The 20,029-nt window shown below is 36.2% G+C and overlaps 1 protein-coding gene across 2 annotated transcripts in view; it reads right to left on the reverse strand.

Annotated features, from left to right (window-relative positions):
- LOC126735884 (cytochrome P450 4C1-like) overlaps positions 1-20,029 on the reverse strand; it is a 70,333-nt gene that overhangs the window by 31,964 nt on the left and 18,340 nt on the right. For both annotated transcript variants that reach the window (XM_050439982.1, XM_050439981.1), the window contains exons 2-4: positions 16,357-16,466; positions 12,695-12,785; positions 12,239-12,424 (exon numbers count right to left, since the gene is read on the reverse strand). In XM_050439982.1, coding sequence (XP_050295939.1) covers positions 12,239-12,424; positions 12,695-12,785; positions 16,357-16,466 — 387 coding nt within the window. The remainder of the gene's footprint in view (positions 1-12,238; positions 12,425-12,694; positions 12,786-16,356; positions 16,467-20,029) is intronic.

Raw genomic sequence — 20,029 nt, forward strand, 5'->3', positions numbered from 1 at the left:
AACTATTTGCTTACACATTTACCGATTTCATTTTTTTTTGGTACTGTTGAATAGAGAATTTTACGCTGCTTACTATGATGTATCACAAGTTGAGGGTTCCTATTTGACATATTAAAGTGAGGTTAGCTGGAGGTGAGGAGGTGATTGACAGAACTTCAGTACATGCATAATTAAACGTCCCCCTGTATATCTAATTTATTTGACGTGGTTTTTTTTTTTTTTTTTTTTAAGAAAGTTATTAAGGGTGGATCGTTTTGAAATGAAAGCACTGTATAATATAAACTATTAGTGCACGGCATCGAAGACAAAGAGACGGAAATCGACATCACTATCTGTTTGAAACTATTTAATCAAATATAAGTATCAATAAACTATCAATCAAATATCAAATAGACTGCTCCATGTTCTTATGATCGAATTTTCAGCAGAAAGAAATGGGACGGCGTAATGAATTTGCCTGACCCAATCTCATGCTTCCCCTAGCAATTGGTACACCTCTTTAATAACTCTTTTCCCATAATGAAAATCAAACCAAAAAAGAACAATAATTCTTGGTTTACTAAGCGACTTAAGACTTCATGTAGGAATCTCCGCTCTCTTCATATATTGAGAAAATTTACAGAATGTCCAGTTTTCCATCAGTATTTTAATTCGTACAGAACCATGTATCGCCGGTTAATAAAAGTTTCTAAACGATCCTTTTATTCAAATCGTCTAATCAAGGCTACAAACAGGTCGAGAAAAAGTTGGCGGATTGTCAACGACATCAGACAAGCACAGAGTAATTATTCTAAGGCTGTACCCAACATCCTTGCTTGATGCCATTATTATTTTTTTACCGAAATTGCTGAGAAAATTCACAAAGATCTGGGCACGCCATCAGCAGATCCCATTAGTTATTTTTTACCTGATAAAAGGGTTCAGGGTTCATTTTTCTTTAGACCTACAGACCTGGCTGAGCTTAAACAAATATTACTTTCAATAAAAAATAAAAACTCAGGTGGAGGGGATGGCCTAGCTGCTAAAATATTTCTTAACAGACCAAATATAACTTTGATGTCCTTGTTAAAGCTATTAATGCATCATGGGCTGTGGGAACTTTTCCGCCTTGCTTAAAATCCGCTAAGGTTATCCGAGTTCATAAGACATATAGTCTTGATGAACCATCAAACTTTAGACTCATATCGCTCCTGTCCACACTTTCAAAAATCATTGAAAAGATGGTCAGGAGTCGTGTGGTGTGTTTTTCAGAATCCAAGAATATTCTTAGTGCTTCTCAGTATGGCTTTCGGGAGAATAAAAGCACTCAAGACGCAATGTACAATCTTTCGAACGATCTTTACTGTCAGATCAACAGTGGAGGAGTTTCTGCTGCCGCGTTTTGTGACTTGTCGAAAGTCACAAAACGCGGTCGATTGTGTCAATCACGAGATTCTGCTGCGAAAGCTCTTCCACCATGGCTTCAGGGGCAACCTGGTTCTCTTCATATCTAAAAGGTTGCTGTCAAAGAGTGTGTGTGAGGCTTAAGTTTTCTAAATATAAAACTGTCGACTCGGGGGTCTGTATTGGGACCAATACTCTTTCTCCTTTATATAAATGAACTTACTCAACTCTGTATCCAGGGGAAATTTACATTGTTTGCGAATGACACGACCATTCTTTGGCATGGTTTTGATATCAACTCCCAACGGAGAGCCATAATGACTTAAACTCATATTTAAGTGGTTTAGGGCCAATTTACTATCTTTAAACCCACAAAACACTAAGACTATTATGTTTTACAAATAACCATATCCTTGATAACATTCTTGTTGCCAACTGTCCTATCCAGTAGTACTGTGTCAATAAATTTCTGAGTCTAGTTATTGACAAAGATCTTAAGTTTGGGGAACATTTACTGTCCCTCAGCAATCGATTATCTGCAGGCTGTTTTGCTGTTAGAGTGGCTTGTCAAGACAGTATACTTTTCCCTGGTTGTATCTCATCTCAGGTATGGCATCTACTTTTAGGGCAACGCTAGTAACTACCTTCTGCAGATTTGTTTGTTCTTCAGAAACGTGCTGTAAGAAAGTTTTGCCGGCCATGCTTTATCAAAGAAAGGATTTTTACTATCTACTGCCTCTACATACAGGAAGTAGCATGCCTGATTTTCCTAAATCAACACAAGTATGGTCCCCAAAATCCGAGATATGTTACTCGCCAACATTGTAATTCACGTCTTCCTGTACCAACATCTGCTTTAGTCCAGAGATCAGTTTTTTATGAGGGTATAAAATTTTTTTAACCATTTGCCGAGAAGCATTAGGGAGGCAAAATCTATTAAACAATTTAAATTACTATTAAAAAAATTCCTATGTACTCGTACCTTACTATTCAGTGCTTGAATATTTCAAAGACACTCATAATGTAACTAACTAGTAGACAGATGCTAATGTTTAAAAGAATAGTATTAGGTATGAGTGAATGAATTGAATTGTCGAAACAGTGGGCTGCCAAGGCAGTTGTGCATATAGGTCTCCTGATGGACCCGTCATGCCCCACCGGGGTTTACCAGAGCCCAACGGCCTTAGAGAAACCGATAAGGCTCTCTGGTTTGAAGGACTTAAAGTCACTCGGTACACTGAAAGTGTTACTTAAGTATTTGAACCTGGCGCGCGTGAGTGCTGGGCACTCCCCGACTACATGGTTAACGGTTTCATCCTCCTCACAGCACCATCGGCATTCCGGGTTGTCCGCAATACCAATAGTATGGAGATGGCTTCTTAAGTGCCAGTGACCGGTTAAAAGACCTGTCACTAGCCGAATTTCGCGTCTTTTTAGGCGTAGTAGATTTTTGGTGAGACAGGCAGAGGGCCCACCTATGTGCGCTTTGGCCTGTCTCATACCAGGGGATTCAGTCCATCTTCGGTAGGTCCACTTGTCCAGCAGACCCTTCATTGACGCGACCGCAACGCATTTGGCGATACCAACTCTGGGTTCCGGCCCCATCGGTTCATTCGCGGATCCCAGTCTGGCAAGAGAGTCCGCTTCCTCATTACCTGCATGACCTGCGTGGCCAGGTATCCAGACGAGCTGGACCCTGCAGCCAACCTGCACCAGTTTTTTCAGGACTTTTATGCACTCTAGTACAAGCTTGGAGCTTACCTTTGCGGCCGTGATAGCCTTAATGGCAGCTATGCTGTCCGAGCATATTGATACGACTGTATTGCGGTGTCCGCAGCTTAGGATTTTCTGTCCGCATTTTAATACAGCGAATACTTCGGCCTGGAAGTCAGTGGCGTGCTCCCCCAGCGAGTATGCCCTACTGGTATGTGGGATCCCACGACAAAGCCCTAATCCAGCTGTGTTATTTCTTCTGGAGCCATCTGTATACCAGATGGTCTCCCTATTTAGCAATGCAGGTCTGTTGGAATGCTGCCACTCCTCTCCACTTGCAATGTGCGTCACGAATCCCTCACAGTCCACAGTCACTGGAGCCATGCAGTCACTGCCCATCAGAAGAACAAGACATTTCTGTATGGCCCGTGACCAAATTTTTGCGTGACCGGTCTCACCAGCACGTAGTTCACCGAGGACGTATAGCCTGTACGCAGTCCTCATTGCCTCGAATTGCACAACGAGGTCCAGAGGCGGAAGACTCAGCAGAGCCTTGAGCGCTCTAGTTGGCGCCGTCCGCATGGAACCCGTTATGTTGAGACATGCAAGACGTTGGACTCTGTCCAGTTGAGCACGAATTTTCGCTTTCTCCGTACATGGCCACCAAACGATAGCCCCGTATGTGAGGAGAGGTCTCACAATGCGCGAGTAGATCCAGTGGAGGATCTTAGGAGACAGACCCCAGGTATTGCCGAAAGCCTGCCTACAGGCCCATAGCGCGCAGGTGGCCTTCTTCATTCTGGTGTCTGCATGATCGTACCAGGAGAGTTTGGGATCTAACTTGATTCCCAAAAATCGAACTGTCCTGGAGTAATGCAGCTGCACGCCTCCTAGAGATATAAGAGGGGGCGTGCCAAAGTTACGTCTCCTCGTGAATAGTAGGAGCTCTGCTTTTTTGGGATTAATCCTGAGACCCCTCGAGAGGCACCATATGTCCACCATACGCAGGACTCTCATCATAGGGCCCTGTATTGAGACGGCGTCTTTCCCCGGGCAAAGGATTACCAGATCATCAGTGTAGGCCTGTGTGTATAGGCCAGCATTGTTTAAAAGATTTATCAGGCTGTCGACCACAAGGCACCACAAGGTAGGGGACAATACTTCCCCTGCCGGCAGCCCCTAGCCGCCGACGTTTCGACAATCTCGTTGTTGAGCTGGGCAGATACATGACATTTCGAGAGTATGGCCTCTATCCAGCTAACCAAACAGAGTTCTGAGCCGCGGCTCTCGAGTGCTTGGCAGATTAATGCGAAAAATGGGTGTTGTTGAACGCCCCTTCAATGTCTAGAAACGCACCCAGACAGGCCTTGCCACTAGCCAGAGCACCCTCCACCTTTCTCACGAGGTGGTGTAGGGCTAGGTCCGTGGATTTGCCCACCTGATAGGCGTATTGGTGCACATACAGTGGTTTTTTGACCAGGATGCTTTCCTTAAGGTACCGATCAATCAGCCTCTCCATCGCCTTCAGCATAAAGCTGATAATAATAATAATAATAATATCCAAACAAGTACCTGGGTCCGCGATTTCGTCCTTGCCCTCTTCAAGACCGTGAATAATCAATTTGTACCTTTTTGAATCTCTTTCAACTTTATTCAGCTTTTCGAGAAGCTGTTGGACCTCTACCTTAAGGGTTTTGTTTTCCTCTTTAACTTTTAATAATTCCTTCAATAGCTCCTTTCTTAATAATTTTAATTCTTTGGCGATCTCAATCTTCTGCTCTCTTACTACATTTTTTTTTCTTCGTTGCTACTTCCTAAGCTCTGTATTAAATCAACAAGAGACTTATTCTCCATAATTTGCAAAACCAAAAAAACAACAACAAAAATAATGCAATATATTTAACTAGTGTATAGTTTGCTATACTAGTATAAATCTATGTAATTCCAATTCCAACAGCAGAACAATAGCCAAATACCAGGGATTATTCAGCGTTTAGCTTATTTATATTATTTTATGTACATTTAAATAATGATTTTCCAAAATATAAGATTAGTTATGGGTAAATTCAATATGTACATACGGTTTCAATGATCCCATATTATAAAGGCTGCCAAGTTTCACAAATTAAAACTCACAATTTTTGATGACTTTGAAGATTTTCTTTGACTACCAATTTTTAATGCTTACTTAACTAAAGCTGACCATACACAATATTTTTACAACATAGTTTTCAAAAAAAAAACGACCTACTAAATTCTATTATCTTTAATTTTATTATTGTTATATTTTTATTAACTCTTGTTTTTAAAATTTTTTGCTCATCAAAAAACAAGGTCTCATAAAATAAATTATTCATGTTATTATTAACTACCCGCGCATTATTTTAATGAAACGATTTTACTTAAAAACAAAGATTGCAAAATATTAAAATGCATTTTTAATACAATAAGCTCCCATAGTGCCTTCTAAATTTAGATCCTTATAAACCTTACCTCACTATTGTATTGACATCACAATAGAAAGTCAATTGGTTATTATTACATCACAAAAACACTTCAGAGTTTTTCGTAATATTTTAAAGAGGATTTTAGATAAATATAATAAGCCAGAATAAATTACAGATATACGGAATTTATTCTTGATTAAATTTATCTTAAAGCTGAATAAAGGATAGTATAGATTATAACTAAATAGTATAAATTTTCCATTATTGAAATATGTACGAATATACGTATCATAGAAAATAATCTAGAAAATCTAGGAGTTCAACGAAAGCATATTTGTCTGACTAAACGATTGTTATTCAAAGCATTCTTTCTAACTTTAACAAATCTTTTTTTGCTTAATTTAGCCATTAAAAAGGCTTTAAATGCTTGCATTAATAGATACACATCTTTTATGTATTTTTCAAATAATATTTTTATCATCAAACTTAATATTCATTAATACAGACCAATAGAAATAAAAAATATCCATAGAGGCATGCTGGGACGTCTAAAGCTGACCCAACCCAACTTAAAACTGAACCATCTGAACGATACGTGGAATAAAGAAGCGTGTAGGGTTGACTTTTTTTTCTTTGCACAAAAGCCTATTTAAGATAACTGAGTCAATAGAATAGTTAAATTGTATTGTTTATTTGATATGGTAGAATAAGAAGTAACATTGCATTTTGATGAGTTTAAGCCTAATCTATTCATTATACGCTATCGACTATAGAAGTCTAAAGAACGGCACATACTCTTACATATATATTGTGTATCATCTTATAACCTCATTTAATTATTGTTCGACAGTAAAAACCAATTACAGAATAATATTTAGTCTACGGAACTATATTCTAAGTAAAACTAATAAGAATGAACATAAAAGAAATAATGAAAAATTACTAAACAATGCAAAACCAAAAAAAAGAGAACGGATAATTTTCTAGCGACCTTGGTTCTAGAGGCCCTATTATAGAAAGTTGTGGAAAGCATATGCGTGATATCCGAAAGTCCAACATCATTAATAACTAAGAAGAATCAACTTCGTTATGAAGCAGTTTATATTGAAAATTAAGAGATATAAGTATTTTGTATTTAAATTTTGTAATTTTGGAAATAAACGTATTATTATTATTATTAAGTGATCTTCTACAGTCCATTGAATGAATGTTAAACTATCGTAGTAAAATGGTCTAATCAATTCCCCTTTGCGGATAAGTAGCACTCGCTCTAAAATGTCATGACATATGGTTGAGTTTGCTATTTGTTTTAAAGATGTTATTTTAAATTCGAGACTTTTTTTCTAAGAAGTTCTCTTTCAATATTGGAAGAAATGTTTTAATTTATTTGCAGCAAGCAATTCCAGGTTGCTGGTAAGAAAATCTGATTTTATTTATTACTATTATGTTTTTGTATTGTCAATCTTTAGTCGTTAATAAAATCAAATTCAGTTGATTTCAATGAAGAAGTTTCACTTTTCAAGTATTTAAGTTTTAACTTTATTTATTATTATAAATACATATTACAAAATGTCTGGCCTCTCGTTTTCTATTTAACAATTGATTTAAAATTTTCCTGAACATTTCCTTGATGTAAGAGTATATATATTTTAAATGCTTCTGAGAAACATAGTAATAAAAGATTTTTTTAATTTCCTTCAGTTCCCATTACAAGAAAGTGCGTACCTTAGAGATGAGATACGGTGAAGCCCATCTACAACAAGTGTACCAGGCTCAATTAAAATCTAGAAGACAACAACCCGAGGAAGAACTCCAACAGTTTGAGGCCGATGTTGTTCGATTAGTAAATCTGGCTTACCCTTCAGCCCCAGCAGAGTTCCGAAAACCAACTTCTATAAATTGTTTTATTGACGGAGTTCGAGATCAAGATACTAACCATGCTCTAAGGATGGCTCATCATAAAAGTATTTCAGAAGCTTTGGCCCATGGACTAGAGTATGAGGCAGCTTTTTAAGCAACTAGAAGGCACACACGAATAAGACAAATCAGAACTTCGGAAAGTGATCTCGAAGACCGCCTAAAGAAGATTGAATCATTATTAGCAAGGAAACCTAAAAGACCATTGAAATGCTGGAAATGCAATGAGGAGGGGCACCTTAAACGCCAATGCCCCAAGCCTTTAAGAGATCCAAGGAATCATGAAAACTTCAACTTCAAGCTGGCTGGGTGCTACCAAGCCCCACGTATAAGACTAAACCGGTAGGCTTTCAGCACCACCCAATTTAATTCTGGAGTCTGCAAATGGAAAAAGAATCCCGATTCTTGGATTGCATGAAGCTACAGTCACCATTGGCTTAACAACATTCCAGCAGCCAGTACTAGTGGCAGAAATCATGGATGATGTCATATTAGGATTAGATGTTAAGAATGCTCAGCAGTTTAAAATGGATATATATAACCGGATATTGACGACGAAAAATGAAGAAATTTTTATGCACCACCTATGAAGATAAAAAAAATACCAGAGTCGTTAAGTTATTCAAGAATATTACCATACCAGCAAATTCAGAGGTGGTGGTTAATGCTACAACTGGAGGAAAAGAGGGAGAAACTGTTTTGATTGAGACCATGGAAAACTACAAACTATATGGTCAAGGAATATTTCCAGCCAAGACGTTATCTGCGCAGAATAAATCTACTGTTTTGGTTCGAATGGTAAATTTAAAAGGATATGATCAACATCTGAAACAAGGAGAGAACATTGGCATATGCTCTGAAGTAGTGGAAGTCATGAAATATATTGATAGAAGTCGTTATTCAAACAGACCTTTCCCTGTATGTTTACAAAACCTATTTGAAGAATCTTCTGCCAATTTAACTATAGACCAGTGTAGTAAATTGCGACGTCTTCTTGAAGAAAATCAAGATGTGTTTTCCTTGCACGATAATGACCTGGGGAGAACTGATTTGGTGCAGCATCGAATTAACACTAGAGACAATGCTCCGATTAAACAAGCAGCTCGAAGAATTCCGATAGCTAAACAAGGAAAAGTTTCCTCAATGCTTCAAGAAATGAGGACACAAATAGTGATAGAGCCTTCTCAGAGTCCTTGGACAACTCTAGTTGTGTTAGTGAAGAAAAACGATGGATCCACTAGATTTTGTGTAGACTATCGGCGACTGAATGACATTACCAAGAAAGACAGTTATCCCCTACCAAGAATTGATGACACCCTGGACACGCTATCAGGTTCACAATGGTTCACAACACTCGATTTAAAGAGTGGATACTGGCAGGTAAAGATACACCCAGAAGATAAGGAAAAGACCGCAATCTCGACTGGAACACGACTTTGGCAGTTTACAATAGGGCCCTTTGAAGTCTGCAATGCTCCAGCTACCTTTGAGAGATTTATGGAAACAGTTTTACGTGGAATGACTTGGGAATCATGTTTAGTTTATCTGAATGACGTCATCATACTAGGAAAAACATTTGAAGATCATTTAAGGAATATTTAAAAGGTATTTGTTAAACTGCGAGAGGCCAACCTGAAGCTAAGTCCAAAAAAATGTTGCTTCTTTCAAAAAGAAGTTCGATACCTTGGCCATGTAATATCAGAAAAAGGTGTCAAAACTGATCCAGATAAAGTAGAGGCAATCGAAAATTGGCCACGACCCACTGACAAACACCAGTTAAGAAGCTTTCTGGGCCTTTGTACCTATTACAGAAGATTTTTAAGAAATTTCGCTAAACTTGCAAAGCCTCTACATAAGCTCACGGAGGACAAAATGGTATTTAGTTGGTCAACAGATTGTGAATAATCATTTTAACGGTTAAAAAGAGCACTATGCACATCTCCAATTTTTACATATCCGATTCCTGGACAAACTTTTATTTTGGATACCGATGCAAGTAATGTTGGAATTAGGGCCGTTTTATCACAAAAATATGAAGATGTCGAGCAAGTGATAGCTTATTTCAGTAAAACGTTATCAAAACCAGAAAGAAACTATTGTGTCACCAGACGAGAGCTATTGGCAGCAGTAAAAGCTATTGAACATTTCCATAAATATTTGTATGGTCAACGATTTATCCTTAGAACTGACCATGCTTTGTTGAAATGGCTGTTTCAGTTTAAAAACCCCGAATGACAAATAGCAAGGTGGCTTCAACGATTACAAGAGTATGACTTTACAATAGGAAAGGCGAATATCACCAAAATGCCGATGCTTTATCGAGAAGACCCTGTATTGAAACATGTCAACATTGTTTTAAAAAGGAATCAAAACAGCATCCAGAGATATTTACTTGTAATCGTATTGGCCTTCACAGTTCTAAAGAGTGGGATGTAGCTAGTTTAATCCAAGATCAGTGTGATGACCCAGTATTTGGTCTTATTTACAAACTGAAATCTCGAGAAATTTCAAAACCAGAATGGAAAGATATTTCTGACAAATCTCCAGAACTAAAAGCTTATTGGTCTCAATGGAATTCATTGGTTATAAATGATGGATTGTTAAAAAGAGTCTGGGAGAGCGTAGATGGAAAAGAAAAGACATATCTGACAGTCCTTCCTCGAAAACGGATTCCGGAAGTTCTTGAAGCTGGTCATGGCGGTGTCGGCGGAGGACATTTTGGAGTTAGTAAGACCTTGGCAAAAGTTAGAGAACGGTTTTACTGGTTGAACAGATATCAAGATTTTGAACGCTGGTGCCGACAGTGTGAGCAGTGTTCGTCAAGCAAGGGCCCAAGAACCCGGACAAGAGGAAAGATGATGCAGTATCTTGTTGGTGCACCCTTTGAATGAATTGCCATAGACGTAGCAGGACCCTGTCCTACTAGTAGTTCCGGAAACCGATATTCTCTTGTTGCTATGGATTACTTTAGTAAGTGGCCCAAGGTTTATCCGATTCCAAACCAAGAAGCAACGACATTAGCTGAAGTGCTGTTCCAGAACTGGATTTGTCGATTTGGTGTACCCAGAGAGATACATTCAGACCAAGAAAGGAACTTTGTGTCCCAAATATTCCAACAAGTATGCCAGTTGCTGGGAATCAATAAGACCCGTACAACCCCACTACACCCTCAGTCTGATGAAATGGTTGAACGATTTAACCGCACATTTGAAACCTATTTGAGGATGGTGGTAAACTCTAAGCAAACCGACTGGAATACCTGTATACAACCATTTCTATTGGCATATCGTTCTTCTATCTACAAGTCAACTGGAAAAAGCCCGGCAAAAGTTGTCTACGGTGATGAACTTCGTTTACCTTTGGACATTATTACTGGAAGACCCCATAAGTCTGAAACCCTTGAGGAGTACGTCGACCATTTACAAGAGGGTTTACAAATTAACAGAATGAAATCACGTTTTGACATAAAGGCAAATTCTACCGGTTTTAATCCTGGGGATAAAGTCTGGTTATACAATCCACGGAGGACGAAGGGTAAGTCACCAAAGCTCCAGAAGGATTGGAAAGGTCCATTCAATGTGGTCACCAGAATCAACGACGTGATGTTTTGTATCCAGCGATATCCGACAACGAAGATGAAAATTGTAAACATCGTCCGGCTAGCGCCCTATCATGACTCAGGTGGTCCCATGTTTGATCGGGACTATCACACTGGAGAGGAGAGCAGTATTATGAAAATGTAAATACGTTAATTATTCTCCTAGTTTTTGTACAATTTTATTAGTATTCTGTAGTTAAAGTTGATTCGTAGGGTTTCTTTAGGGTTCTACTTACGTTTGGTTTATTATTTTTATCTATAGTGTTTAGTTTTTAAGTAGTTCATCTTGTTCGAGAGCCCTATTTTGGCCCCAATTTAGGTTATTTAGGTTATATTATTGCAAATTCCTGTAGTTCTAATTTTCTAGAATTTGTATACTTGCTTGCTTTGACTGTCAGTATTCTCCTAAGATTATTGGTCTCTTGGGCAAAAACAATGAAGATAATTCTAAATATTTCGAAACTGTTCCATCGGGTTTTAAAAAGGACGCGCTTCGTGACAATTCATTCAGTTTTAATTGTTTACTCAGTTTTTACCTTGGAAACAAAACGACAGTCAAGGCGAGTTAGGTTAGTGTTTTTTTGACGTTGACAATAAAAGTGTGTTCCCGAATTTCGTTACAATATATTTTTTTTCATAGAAAACCTTCTAAAAATTCTTCTTCTAATTAATATATATTTTACAGTTGATGATGCCGGTGACTGATATTATTTGCCGTTAACAGATCGGTTGGTTAAAATTGGTTGATACTGATTGGTTAAAAAAAATTTCAAACACATCATAATGAATATTTAAGGTCGCTTTAGACTTTTAGAAAAGTTGGTGACATTTCTATATGAGACTTGACATGAGATTGTTTTTGACATTTTATACATAAATATATATTTGCAATTGAGAATATAAAAGTTTAAATAAAATTTTTGCATTGTTAACATAGAACATTTTAATTTAAAGAGTTATCACCATTCACTTATCTGGGTTATTATATAAACGAATATATGCGGATCGATTTCAAAAAAATGTGAACGTCTGAAAAGATAATTTTTCTAAAAACAATAATTTTTAAAATAAAAATCACGTGAAGATGGCAACAAGCGGAAATGAGCACTTGGGTATTTCGGTATATTTTAAGAGTAAGATACGACTTTTTATCTGTTTGAATCTTCTTTAATTAACTCACCTGAGATAATATCTAAAGCGATTTTCGCAATCACATTCGTAACCTCAAAATAATCCTGACCATCGTACTTTTTTAAGTATTTGACGAAAGCTTCACTTTTTTCAGCAAAAATTTCACCGTAGTTATCCAAGATTTTGAAGTGGAAGGAGGGCGTGATGATTTTTCGATGGGCCTTCCATGTAGAACCTGATAAAATATTTTTTTTTATATTTATACATATAGTTAAATAATTCATGAAATTTAAATGTTTATTTTAATCAGTGTTGATAATTATATTGGATTTCATTTTATTATGCAATTCCGTTTTCAATATGACTGGTATTTTAAGTACTATCGCTCTCGAATTGCGTAATTGGTAATTATGCAGAATCCTTTTTAAATATATTTTTTATTCGCAATTGTTTTATTTTAGGTCAAATTAAATTTTTCTCCTTGTTAAAGTGCTTATGTACTTACCACTTCCAGAAATAAGGCCTTGTCCTAACCATGGAAAAAGAAACCTGTAAACGTTTCCTTTATTGATAATGGTGCCGCTTTTAAAAATAACCTGAAAAAGAAATGATAAAAACTAGAAAGAGTGCTTTAATATTAAATATAAATATGAATAATTGAGTAGATCAATAAAGTGATCTATGAAACGAATAAACTGGACCATTAATATAAATCAAAATAACTTTTCTTAAGTATTTGAATAATTATTTATTGACTATAAAAACTTTTTTTTTCTCTTTCTTAATTAATATACAGAGAGTCCTGTAAGTCATGTCTGAATCTGAAAGATACAAGGTAATCTGTAACTAAAAAGTTCATATAATATCGAGGTTGATTCCTTACTGTTTTTAAATAATTAGGTCGGCACAGCTATAGTATTTTTTAATAAAAGCAATAATTTCTTGATTTTTTTATGTTAATTTATTGTCAAAAACAAAAAATAGGTTTTCATATTTTGCTAAACTGCAAAATGTTTACAAAAATTGTGCACATTAAAAACTAATAATCCTATTGAAAATTATATATTTTGCAGTAACATTCTCATATAAAAAAATATATTTAATTTAAACGATATAATTAGACTACATGTACAAATAATTTTACCAAAAAATATACATATAATTGGTGCAGTCGGTAGGATAGTCAATCGTGCTTTCCATCGGGAAAAAGAAACACTTCAACATGCTGTCTCAATATGGTATGTGGGCGCAGTAATAATAGAATCTAAGAAAGGTAAGAGCTACTTCCTTTCTGCCTTTATTTCACCTTTTAATTAAGGTTATAATAAGGATGAGTCGTTAAGTGTTCACATATTGAATGTAAATTTAATAATATTTTTATAGCACAAATTCTATTGCAAATACAGGGTGTTTCAAAACTATGGAATCAAACTTCTGGGGGTTGTTCGGAATAACAGAAGAATCCATTTGAGTATAGGAACCTATGTCCGGAAGTGCGTCACTATGCCACTACGGCCCTAAGACGCGTTAAAATTTATAAAAAAAAATTAATTACCTAAATGGGATCTGCTGCATTTATTTTTACCTTTTGTACATGATACCATAACAACATTTGTTTAAAATCAGTGCTTATCAATGTCAATTCTCAACGTCATGTTTAAAAATTTTATAGCTTACAATTTTTAAACATTTATTGCTAATGGAAAACTTTACCAATCAAGAATTGGCGGATATGCATTTGGCATACGAAGCAACAAACTGCAATGCACGAGTAGCATCGCGGTTGTATCATGAACGTTATCCCGAACGACAGCATCCTGGATACAAAAAGTTTATTGCGGAGACAAGCATTTTTAGGACCAAGATGCATGATACTGGTGGTGCTCGAACCGTAAGAACGGTCGAATTTGAAGAAGAGATACTTCAGCGAGTTGCCGCTGAACCATCAAATAGCACATGTGACGTCGCTAAGAATATGAATACGAGTAACGCTTCTGTCTGGTGGGTACTACACGAGCAACAACTCCATCCTTACCAATTCCAGAAAGTTCAAGGTATGACTGCAGCCGATTATCATCCTAGAGTTCAATTTTATCGATGACTTCTGGATCACATCATTGTACAACCAAATTTTTTACGCTATGTTTTGTGGACCGATAAAGCCTCTTTCACAAGAGACGGTATTTTTAATAGTAGGAATAGCCATGTTTGGGACGAAGAAAATCCTTATGCAATTTTTTCAAGAAAACCTCATAATCGTTGGTCTGTCAACGTATGAGCAGGCATTGTTGATGATTATTTAATTGGGCCATACCTTCTACCGGAACGGTTAACAGGATCTATTTATCTGCGTTTCTTGGAGGAAGTTCTTCCAGAACTCCTTCAAAATGTTCCACTAAACGTTAGACAGCAAATGTGGTTTCAGCATGATGGAGCGCCGGCTTACTTTGCTGCACAAGTAAGCGAGTATTTGGCTCAGCGGTTTGGGCACCGTTGGATTGCCAGAGGTGGAGCAGTTTCTTGGCCTCCTAGGTCGTCCGATTTAACGTCGCTCGATTTTTTCTTGTGGGGACATGTAAAGTCTACGAAACTCCAGTAGAATCAGAGCTAGACTTAATTGGACGAATAACAGCAGCATTTGAAATTATTCAAAATGAGGATCAAATTTTTAGTGTAGTCCGCCGAAATCATGTGCGGCGTTTCAATCGGTGTATTGGAAGACATTTCGAATTTATTTTTACCTTTTGTATCATATACAAAAGGATAACCCCGGATATCTAAGCGAGGAACTCGACACATCAACAATACTTAAGGAGAAAGTGGAACAAGCAGTGAAAACACAATCAAACTGCAACAAAAAGCATCAGGTTATGATGGAATTACCACTGAAGAACTGAAAAACATGGGCGAATTGGCGATATCATGCTCGGGATACTGAAGTAGAGGCTAAAAAATTTCTACCTTAGAGAAATATTAAATAAACATACTTGATTTGTTCCAAGGAAAGAAACTTGCGAACAGATCGTAAGAGTTCAATAAATTATTAAAAAAACCAAGGATTTAAAGACTTATGTGCTTCGTTGACTACAAGAAGGCTTTTGATAAAGTAAAATGGTCGAAGCTCTGGAACATTCTTGCTGAGATGGGAACACCGAGGCGTCGGAATTTAATAAACAGATCAAACAAGGCCTGACACCTTCTTGACTGCTGCTAAGTTGAGACAAGACTGCATTTTATCTTCCCTTCCCTTCAATATAAAGGGTTTTCCATTAGAATCGCTTGATTTTTAAAACCCAATAAAACAAATTATGAGGACGATAGTGATCTATTTTTATCTTTATTATAAAAAGTAGATATATGTTAACCTTATATTTTAAAAACTATATTTTGTAAATTTCCGCCTTGGCTTTGTCTAGTTTGTCGAATACTGGAAACTCAATTTTTTGTCACATAAAAGTGAGTCAATTTCCGTAATAACGCGCCTTATGTTGGCTTTTAGGACGGCTATGGTCTACGGTTGATCAGCATAGACTTTCGATTTAAGAAAGCCTCAGAGGAAAAAATCCAGTGGCCTTAGATCGCAGGATCTGGGCGGCCAATTAACGTCACCATTTTGCGATATAACGGCACCTTCAAATTTCTCATGCAACAATGTCAGTGTCTCACGTGACGTACGGCACATCGCACCAGCTTGCTGAAACCACATGTTTGTAAGATCGATCCCATCCACTGCAGGCCAAAAAAACTCTCTTATCATAGCTCTGTATCGCTCACCATTGACAGTAAGTGCCTTCTATAAGTTGCCTATTATTATAGTAGTCAATCAAGAAGTCCAACATGATGTACTCATACATATGATGTAAATTGTAAAGGCTGTCCAAATTATGACACTTGTAGGATATCTCGGTTGCTATGGGAGATAAGCCTTGTCGTTTGCGATGCTACTCTTTTATAATCCGAAGTTGTTTATAAGACGTTAGTGGCTATAAACAACGGCAGTGTATGCAGCTAGCAACAAATAAAAACTCCCTTCTTAGATTTAACACTTCAAATACTGAATTATTTTATTAGTATAATAAAATAACTATACTTAATATGAGAGTAATCATACGAGCGTTATAAAAGAGCAGTAATTATTACTAGATATTATGTTTTATATTTAATTACCTGTGCATGTTCAGGCTTATAGATGTGTACAACAGGAAATGATCCATACCAATTTCTTACAATAGGACCATATTGCGCATGACGCTTTTTTGACACAGTCTCAAATAAATCTAAAATTAAAAAAAGAAATAATAATTTTCTAAATAGTTTTCTTTTTCCTCAGTAAAATCCGCTAGATTATATAATGAGGAGCAGATTTGCAAAACGCAATTTGTCCAATATTTCATTTTTTGAACTATAGGTGGCGTTACAATATTCACTTGAATGGTTATCTTTTCATACAATATAGTACATAGATCCAAATCTCATTATATCCTACTTAAAAGGTACTTTGAAAACCACTAAAGGTGCATTCACAATCAATTCGTAGGTGGAGTGACACTTGGACACGCATGCTAAGTAGGTTATAATTAATAGGACCATTCACAATAAAATTCAATTTTAGCATGTGTGCTCAAGTAGACAAAATTGTGTGCAAGTTGCAAGCTTTTTATGTCGTGCCGAGTTATCACATGCGTAATAATTACCTTTGTATTATTTTATGTTTGTTTTTATTCAATTTTAAGAATTATCCTGTTGTTTTGTTCTGTAAATAGTGAACTAAGTTTGACGCTTGCTTATATGAATGCGTTATATTTGCTGGATATTACCTTGGCACTTTTGCTGTCAAAAGAAGAATTAATTTTCACGAATGTAGTGAAAGTGCCAAAGCCACCTAATGTCCTGATCAGTCTTATTTATAAATATTTTTTTAATTATATTTTTATTATTATTTATAAAAATAGTATTTTAATTTTCTAGGCAAAAATAACTTAAAAACATAATAACATTTAATATACTTATAACGAAGAATAGATGATGACTGAAGATGAAATTCAAAAATATAACAAACAGAAAAGGTATCAAGGATATTTAGTATACTCGTAATAAATATAATACAGTAGTTCATTTCCCTGAGAGATCTTTCAATTTTATGACATTTAGACACCAGCATTTGGTTCAAGATAATCAAACTTATCGTAGTGGATATCTGTGTTTGCTAATATATTTTATGTTAATTAAAACATCTAGCAGGATATTGCTCAATTGTATCTTTTGAACAAACTTCGAGTTTTTGCTTTTTTCTGGTAGTTAATTTTGGTTTCTTGATTTTCTCTATATTACTTTCTTGATGAGGATTAAGATTGATGAGGGACCTATATCCTACATCTGCCTTATCATACAGAGACCTATAATTCAAAACACATTGGAGCAAAGACTCAATATTACATTCTCCCTGCTAAATACGTAATTACTTTTTTTATTACATAGAAATACAATTAAAATACAAGCACACACAACCCGACAAATATATTAACAAAATAATAATAAAAATCAAAATCGGTGAATCACCGAAAAAATAACTACAGCGCATGTGCTATATGTTCAGACCTTAAATTTATAAGTCTATTGTGAACGGCTGTTATTAAGCCGAATTTACACTTGACGTCGAACTTGGCTCGCGCATGGATTATGAATGCAGCTTTAGATATGCAAAGTCCATCGCTAATAGACAAACAAAAAGCATTTAGTCCATAAGACAAACAAACCATATTTCATCTTATCGTATTATGAATGTCGTTCAATACACGCCAACCAATGACGAGTCGAGAGAAACTCTAGAGTTGATCAGCTTGTCCAATATTTTTTTTTAAACAACATCCTAGACGCTGAAATACCTGAATATCACTTGCAGATAACCAGGATAATATAATACGAAATCAAATAAATTACATAATAACTGGCCTCAAAATCGAAAGTACGTTAAATCAGTAAAAACATACATATCCCGAAACAGATGTGAGTAGCGATCAGAAGATCACCGGTTGTTATGAACTCCAGAATGAAACGTTTCACAAAAGTGAACACAACACATTCACGCACACGTTAAATAAAAATTAGTTTTGAAGAAACTTAACGACATAGAATTTCAAACAAGAGTAGGCCTAAAATGTAGGAGGGACTTTGAAGAAATTGCCACATCAGAACAACTAGACACAGAGTATACGTGGGATGAAATAAAGAATATCATAGTGAAAGTTCGGGAAGAGGACATTGGATTTAAGGAAAAAAAGAGAAAGAAATGGATGACAGAGGAAAGCCTAGAACTTATGACGGATAACAGGACCGTGACGAGAAAGTGTAGAAAACCAAGGCAATTGTATCTGTCTAAGGAATGCCGAAATATTAAGTTACTGCAGCAAAAACAGGATTCCTTCAACGTGCACAAAAAGGTAAAAGAGCTGACAGGTGTGGAAAGTAAAAAGAAGGTGGCAATCCTCAGAGACGCGAATAATAAGATCAATAATGAAATCGAAGGAAAATTAAAAAAAAAGGAAGAACTACTTAGAGGACCCGTTCGATGATGACCAGCGAGACTTCAGACCAGAGAGTGGATAATGAGAGAGAGAAGGCACCGACTTTTACAAAGAGCGAAGTCGTCCATTCAATAAATATTCAGAAAAACAGAACAGCTGCAGGAACAGATAAAGTACATGCAGAGGTCCTTAAAATCATTGCAAACCTAGAAGAAAAGCTTATAGTTGAATTATTTAACACCATTTACAGTGCAGGGAAAAACCCTTTCGAATAGCTCAAGTCTATTTTCATGGAGTTTCCAAAAAAGCCAAACCAAGACTACCGCATAATTAGTCTGATGTCCTATGTCCTTAAAGTATGATTTTAGAGTAGACTCTTAAAAAGCTCACTGGACACAAAGGGACACTTAAAAAGCTCTTCTTTCACAAACCAGTGACAAGTTTCTGTGCTAACACAGAGATGTAGGGACGTGAACAGATGTATACGCTTAACAACTTATCTCATTGACTATTGTAAAGCATCAGAAGATGCTAGAGATATTAGTAGCAGCCGAGATTGACAAGAGAGACATTATAATCATAGCACAGCTCTACTGGAACCAGACTGTGAGGGTAGAAGTAGCCATTTTGTCTCCGCTCCTGTTTAATATTTACATGGAAGCCATTTTCAGAAAGACTCTAGTGTAGGTTATGGGAGGTATTAAAGTGAATGGAGTCCGCATCACTATTATAATAATTATAACGTTTATTAGTTACCATGGAAATTACATAGAATATAAACTTACAAGTATATTCAATAATTGAGCTAAATAAAAGCTAATGTGTCAGACTCCGGCATGAAAAATGCAGGTTCTGTTCTACCTACATAGCAACAACATAAAAAACGTTTTACATTACATCTAGGTAGTTGATGATTTGGTACAGATTACAACAATACAACATTTAAATATGGAAGAATATATCTAATACTAGCCATTCAATTACAATTTATAAACAAGAAAAATGAAAAATTAATCTTCTAGATATGAGAAATATTATAGGAGAATGATTTTTTGAAAAATTGAATTTTGTGTTTAGTAATAGCGTTGATTGAATATTTGGGAAGATACGCAACCTTATGGGCTAAAGCGTGACCGCAAATATGCGTGAAAAATAGATGGCGATTCTCTTCAGTATGCGCGAAAATAATTTCGTCCGTCGCTTCTCATTAGTAATCGGCCGATCATCCGAGTCGTGTGGGAGAGTTTTTGCACAGGTTCGTGTTTGCCGTATTGCAATTTGGTGGTTGTTAAAAATTTTTCTTGGATATCATAATC

Source organism: Anthonomus grandis, chromosome 5 (assembly GCF_022605725.1).
Source record: "Anthonomus grandis grandis chromosome 5, icAntGran1.3, whole genome shotgun sequence".
In the NCBI taxonomy this organism is placed as follows: Eukaryota; Metazoa; Arthropoda; class Insecta; order Coleoptera; family Curculionidae; genus Anthonomus; species Anthonomus grandis.